The sequence below is a fragment of the Lottia gigantea genome (assembly GCF_000327385.1).
Source record: "Lottia gigantea unplaced genomic scaffold LOTGIsca_31, whole genome shotgun sequence".
NCBI classification, from domain to species: domain Eukaryota; kingdom Metazoa; phylum Mollusca; class Gastropoda; family Lottiidae; genus Lottia; species Lottia gigantea.
In genome coordinates this window covers 1,168,811-1,175,832 of record NW_008709027.1, presented here as the reverse complement: position 1 = coordinate 1,175,832, position 7,022 = coordinate 1,168,811, and the positions used below count along the sequence as shown (strand labels likewise).

The 7,022-nt window shown below is 36.6% G+C and overlaps 1 protein-coding gene across 1 annotated transcript; it reads left to right on the top strand.

Annotated features, from left to right (window-relative positions):
• Positions 1 to 405: 405 nt before the first annotated feature.
• On the top strand, positions 406 to 6,805 carry LOTGIDRAFT_161865 (hypothetical protein; the record flags this gene model as incomplete). The annotated part of the gene is made up of 4 exons (XM_009057750.1): positions 406 to 623; positions 3,082 to 4,496; positions 4,779 to 6,070; positions 6,599 to 6,805. The coding sequence occupies 4 exons, from the start codon at positions 406 to 408 to the stop codon at positions 6,803 to 6,805; spliced, it is 3,132 nt and encodes a 1,043-aa protein (XP_009055998.1).
• Between the last annotated feature and the right edge of the window lie 217 nt (positions 6,806 to 7,022).

Here is a 7,022-nt window from a genome sequence, read left to right as displayed (position 1 = left end):
TTTGATTATACGTAACGAAAAATAAGTTTATGGCTTTCAGGGCTGCGTTATGCGAAATGGTTCAACAAAATACTAAGTATTCCTATCAGTAGACCTACTTAAGAACTGTTTTTAAATATCTTTCTGTTTATACTTAGCTGAGGATGAAACCAGACATCATAGCTTTTCATAACATTTTTAAATTTAATTACATTAGAATAGATAATTTGATACAATTGAGTTCGTTGAAAATCATAAAAAGGCTGCAGTAAAGCGTCATAGGTAACAAAATTATTGGTCTGATACTGGATTGTAATCTGTCCCGTCTCAAAATTCAAAAGATTTGATTGGTTGATTATAAATACTAATAGACATATATTATCCTAAATTGTATTCATATGAATCAAACAACCAAACGTAGGAAAAATGGATAAATATTTGATCAAAAAAGACAAATTGCTTGATGGTTCCGACACTACTACGACTGACAATGGTATCAAAACCACAACGGGAAACACAACGGATGCAGTACCAAGATGCTCTGAAAAGACAGGAGTACCAGGTGACATCGGAAAAGAAGACGTTCCAAAGCAACCGAGAATAAAATTTCCAGCGAATTCTGGTCGCCAATTTAGTAACAGCTGGTATGATCGATTTCCATGGCTGGAGTATTCAGTGTCAAGGGACGCGCCTTTTTGATTTCCATGTCGGGTGTTTCACAATACATCTGCGGGTGCATAAAAATTCATCACTGAAGGCTACACAGATTGGAAGCATGCTGTAGGTGATACTGGAAAGGGCCTCGAGAAGCATAACAATTGGGGTGTCAAAACAATTTCTCCAAGATAACGTTGCCAAGACAGAAAATCCAATCTTGTTCTTCAAAAACTATACGAGCAGAAATTGGCTTTCCCTAAATTATATGCACTGGCTGCAAGCGTTGCCACATTCGGTTCTAGTACCGCTGTGTGTGAAAGCAGCTTTTCAACTCTTACTCGCGTTGACTCACCACAACGACGATCTATGACTCAGCTTCGCCAGAGCAATCTTGTTCTTCTTGCCTTCAACAGGAAGCGTACCCAAAAAATTAACCTGGACGTATTTTTTCAACGTTTTGCCATAAAACATACCCGACTACGTTTATACTAAAACGGCAATAAAAATGTAACGTATTATAACTAGTGTGTTTTAACAAAAATAATCTCGAATCTAAAAAACTCCATGAAAGTCCGTTTCCCGACGTTTAATCGTCTGTTAAGGTGCTTTGCTAAATTGCCCCCCTCGATTGCACGTTTGAAAGCAACAGGACTGTAAGGGTGGTCCTTATTTTTTTATTTTTGGAATGTATGCTTCTCACCTCTGGAAATTGTTCCTTCCTGTGAAACGGATTATTGACGTTCTGGTAAAAAGCCCAAATACCAACACGTGAAAGACTGCCAAACGAAGGTTGATAAACTGTTTGAGAAGTGGCGTCTTCTGAAAAAGAACGAAAAAGACGATCTGGCGCACAACCTTACGGCGAGAGAAGTGACCGGTCTTAGACAAATCTTCTCAGTTCAATAGTACGTTAAGGCTTGGACGACGGCTCCTCTTGCAGCATGTGCTCCTTACAATGAAATCATTGGTTAAGTATCATTGTTGATACGTATTTTTCAATTTATGTTTATTTCCCACATAGAGCGGGAGCTAGGTGGAGTTTAATCATAAAGTTGAGCCCAAAAGGTTTGATACCTCCATTGTGAAGACATTACTATAGGACTTCAAAATCAAGAATTCTTAAGGTCCCCGCTTTGTGCGTTACCTAGGCACAGCTCCTCAAAGATCCCACAAAAACACGTTTAATCAAAAAATTGAGCCATGGATGTTTTTTTCATAAAAAGTAACTATGAAGTGTGCTGATCACAAAACTACATCATAAGAACACTTCAGGTGGTGCAAAAGGTGCTTAAGAACACCTTTAATTAGGGCTAATTAGCGTTTTAATCAAACTTTTGATCCAATGAAAACTTCAATGCCAACATCTTAATTATCCAGTTTTTCAAAACACATGTAGTAAAAAGTTTTAATTTGGTTTAATTACTGCACAAATAGACCACAGATAGGCCCTACTTTATTTCCGATGTTTATGACAGTGATCTCCCTTGAACATCAAGCCTTATGTTTTAGTTTGTTTACATTCTTAAAGAGAAACTTAAAACTAATCTAATCAATAATTTTAGAAATTAGTAACTCTTAAATTTGTGCATGTACTATTTTCTTGAAAGAATTGTTCTATGGATAATTCGGAGAGCATGGAAACACCATCAGTAAAACTAAAAGACTGTATATTACACCTGGATAGTGGAAAATCTGACAATTTGGAGGAATTAGTAAAACTCTAATCACACCATTGGGAAGTCATTCAACAATCCGCAAAATCAAGATCAAGTAAAACAAATTTCAACCAATCTAAATATTTTGATGTTATTGCCTCATTGCCAGTGGAATATAACTCTCAAAAAGGATATCACAAAAACTGTTATAAAAATTTCACGGCAATTTCACACAAATCTGTAGATTCAGTTGTATCCACCCAAACATTGTTACGTTCAACCACAGACAGAGCTGAATCAAGTGGGAGTACAGGGGGGTTTGAAAAAAACTGCATCTTTTGTAATTCTAAACGAAAGAAGAAAGGTGATAAATTTGAGTATGTCGGAGCATGTCAAACCAGAGATGCTGAAATACTAATAAAGAGGTCAGCAAATATCCTGAAGGACAATAAATTACTTACCAAAATTTCATCCATTGATTTTGTTGCAAAAGAAGTCCATTACCACCATTCATGTCGAACTAATTATGTGAAAGCAGCAAGACGTATTGAAGACAGAGACAGTAATACTGACGAAAAGAAGCGTGAAAGTGAATTACTGATAGCTATATATAAATATGTAAATGATTTCATTATAAAAAAGAAAAGATCTGAATTACTAACGTCCGTATATTCCCAATACTTAACATTTTGCGAGGAATGTGACGAAATACCAGTCAGTAGTGCACAATATTTGATGAAAATTCTTTTAAAGAAATTTGACAAACAATTAAAATCACACTCTGATGCAGGCAAGAAACAGGGGGCTATATTGTACAATGCCGAAATATATCACCAGAAGCAGTTAGGAAAGCTTACGATTTTTGTGCAACATCTGAAAATATTATTGTGAAAGCGGCATTGGTTCTTCGAAAGCTCGTGAAAAGTATAGAGAAATCAGAATTACCGGACGATTCGACAATAGAGACATTGCAGAAAGGGGAGGCAAACCCCCAGACCAGAATTAGTCAATATAAATTCTTCCGTACACTTTTTGGAGGACCTATCTACGATAACCATTCCACTAAAACTATCAGAAGGGCAGGGTCATCAAGCCAAGACGCTTTGTTCATTGTTTCAAATGGAACTATAAATCCAGCTAAACATATAAGTCTTGGTGGTGCTATCAAGTCCCTGACAGGGACTAAGAAGATGCTTACACTACTAAACAGATTCGGACACTGCTCCAATTATAATTTCATAGAAGAATTGGAAACTATGGTTGGTGAAAAAATCCAGAATCAGAACACTTGTTTACCTGCTGATTGCAAGAAAAATGTACCTTTCGGTGTTGCTTTTGACAATTTTGATGAATTGTGCGAGACGCTATCAGGATCAAATACGTTGCATGATACTATGGGTATTATGTATCAGGCTGAGAGTATCTCTTCTGAGTGCATGAATGTACCTGCATCAACAATTGGTAAAGGCTCAAACAGTAGGAAAAGAAAACTGGATGTCACTGAATTTAACCTGCAGCCTTACAGGAAAAAACCAAGAATGACTATTTTTGAATACCAATGTAGAGATGTATGGAAATCCATGGATACCAAAAGGCGTAAAGGACATCTGGATTTCACATGGATGGTTTGCTATGGTCTTATGACAACAAATATTCCTTTGTGGGTTGGTTTCAATTCTCAATTCTACGTAGACGAGTTGCAGAAACAAAGGGTAATGTACATGAAGAATTTGCAACAACCAATAACTCAGCTTGATGTAATTCAACATACACTAAAAATTACTCAACAATGTGCAGAAGAGATTGGACAGAGCTATGGCATAGTAAGCTATGACCTGAATGCTGCAAAACCGGCCATGCAAATCCAGGCTACAGAAACGCCACTATATGACAATATTTTCATCATGCCCGGAGTGTTCCATATTGAAATGGCTATGTTTAAGGCTATTGGCAAAGTTATTGATGGCTCAGGAGGTCCTGCTATGCTCACAGAATCTTTAGTAGTATCATCAGGTTCTTTGAATGGCTTTTTATCTGGTACACATTTTAATAGATGTAAAAGACTTCATCCGCTTTTAGCAGTATCCCTAGAAACTTTGTTTTTTCAAAAGTGTTTGGATCAATACCCACAGGCTGAGGATTTTCGAGACTTTATAGCAAGCATTGATGGAATGACCGGATCAGATATTGTGGCCAAATGTGAAGGTTCCAGTGTTTTTAATTTGGCAATGGCATTCTTTAATCAGTTCAAAACAGATACTTTGGCTGGCTAACATGTGGCTACTTCTCAATTTTGGATAATGTATGTAACTTTCATACAAAATTTCCATTTGTTGGAGAGAGCCATTCGAACAAATGATGTGGAACTTTATTCTTTCCCTCTAACTCCAATTATTGATCTCTTTTTTGCCACAAACCATGTCAATTACGCAAGATGGTTAACAAAATTTCAATTAGATTTATTGAACATTGACAACACTCATCCAGGCTTATCTGATTTACTCAACTCTGGCGTGTTTACAGTAAGAAGAACAGATCATAGTTTCAGCAGAATTCTAACTTTGGAACAGTCAATCAATGCTAATGCCGCTTCACGTCAAACTGGATTGTCTCATATGACAAACAACTTTGGAGCTCGACAAAGATGGGTGGTAACCAGGCCCTTTAGGGCTTTAATGGTCAGTTCTATTTTACAGATGGCTGGAATGTCTAATCCCGAGAATGCTTCAAATGAACTAAAACCTACTCGAATAATGCGTGATCACGAGGATTATTCTAAAATTGTTAAACAAATAAAAAATTCTTGTGATCCTTTTATCTTACCAGAAGATACAGATGACTCTCTTATTAACATTAGTACTGGTAAAAGTGTGAAATTAGAAATAAAAAACAACCTGTTAACAATAACAGAGAGAGGAGCAGAATTGCATAAGCAATTCATCGAAGATTGTATTGCTGATCCAAACAGATTTGAGAAACCTATTAAAAGACAGAAACTTCTTACTTTCAGTGATGGCTCCATCAGGAATACCAAAAGCACAAGTAACAAGGTAGCTAGTCTGAAATGCACTCGGGATTTGATGGGGCAATTGTTATTGATTGCTGTCAATAGAAAATTAGATTTGGAATACGTATTGACATATCCACTGACTCCAGTACCATTATCCATGTGCAACTATGATGGGACACTAGCAAAAACCGACAAATCTACACTCTTCAGAGAATTAGAGAAAATGATTAATGGTGAAACTCTAACTACTCCTTCTCTTGACGCATATGTGATTGACGGTAATTTCTTGTTGCATCTTTTACCCAATAAAATATCGCCTACATACGGAGGTCTGGCCTCTACCATCTTGATAATGGCTACATCAACCACTTCAAAAAGAGTTGATCTCCTCTTTGACACCTATAAAGAACCATCAATAAAAGATTGTGAGAGGCAAAGAAGAGGGGCTGAAGAACAGGAATTTGTAATTACTAGTCCAGATCAACTTCGTCCTCGTAATTTGAGTGATGCACTTAAATCTACATCATTTAAAAAGAATCTTCCAAGCTTTTTGATTGAGGAATGGAAGAAGTTACACTATAGTACCATCATTAAAGATTGCCATCTATATATCGGTCATCTTAACCAATGTCATCATTTTTTCGTTGAAAACCACGAAGTCCGTCATGAGTGCATTGCTACAATGGAGTCAAATCATGAGGAAGCAGATACAATGATATGTTTTCATGCCAAGGTTATTGATGAAACGGAACACCCAGGACACATTGTGGTACGTGCATCAGACACTGACATAGCAGTTATTTTGATTCACCATTCCCACAAAATTGCAGCCACTGTTTGGATGGACGTTGGAACTTGCTCGAGAAATAGTCGTCGATATATAAATATAACGCAAATCGCCACTACCCTAGGTACTTCTATGTGTGCGGCTTTACTAGCTTTTCATGTCTTTACTGGGTCTGATTTCACTTCAGCCTTTGCCAGAAAAGGAAAAGTCAGACCACTATCTTTTGAAAAATGATAAAAAGGCTCAACACTCATTTTCTCTTTTAACCAAAGAATGTCCTATTTCTGAAAGTGTCATTTCAGAATTAGAAATGTTCTTAAGTAAGATTTACGGTGCAAAAAAATCTGAAACATCTTTGAACAGCTACAGGTATAAAATGCTTCAAAGGGGGTTTTCTCCGAAAAGAGAGGATAAACCATTTGCAAAAATCAAAGGAATAAATGCCAGTGACATTCCACCATGCCAATTTGAGTTGTCACCCCATATCAGACGTGTAGGATTTGTTACTAGGATGTGGCTGATACTGCTTTTATTACATGTGAACCTTCTGCAGCAGATGGTTGGTATCTAAAAGACAGTCATTACCATATAAATTGGTTTGATGGTTGTCAGATGCCCGAAAGACTTATCCCAGACGATATGGATGAAACTGTGGAATCAGATGATGAATTAATATTAGCAGCAGGATCTAGTGATGAAAGTGATGCGGATGAATAACTCTGGTGTTGTGAATGAAGTAAAAACATGAACATTTGCACTGTTTTATCAATCCAAAGAATGGATCTTCATATTTATTTTCTCTACGGTTTTTGTATAATAATTTCTAGTTTTACTTTTGGAAACTTTCATGTAACTAACTGATAGAACCATATATTTAAGGTTCCTAAATCACTTTCAGAATGAAAATTCAAAATTCAAAATCCAAAAGTGATAT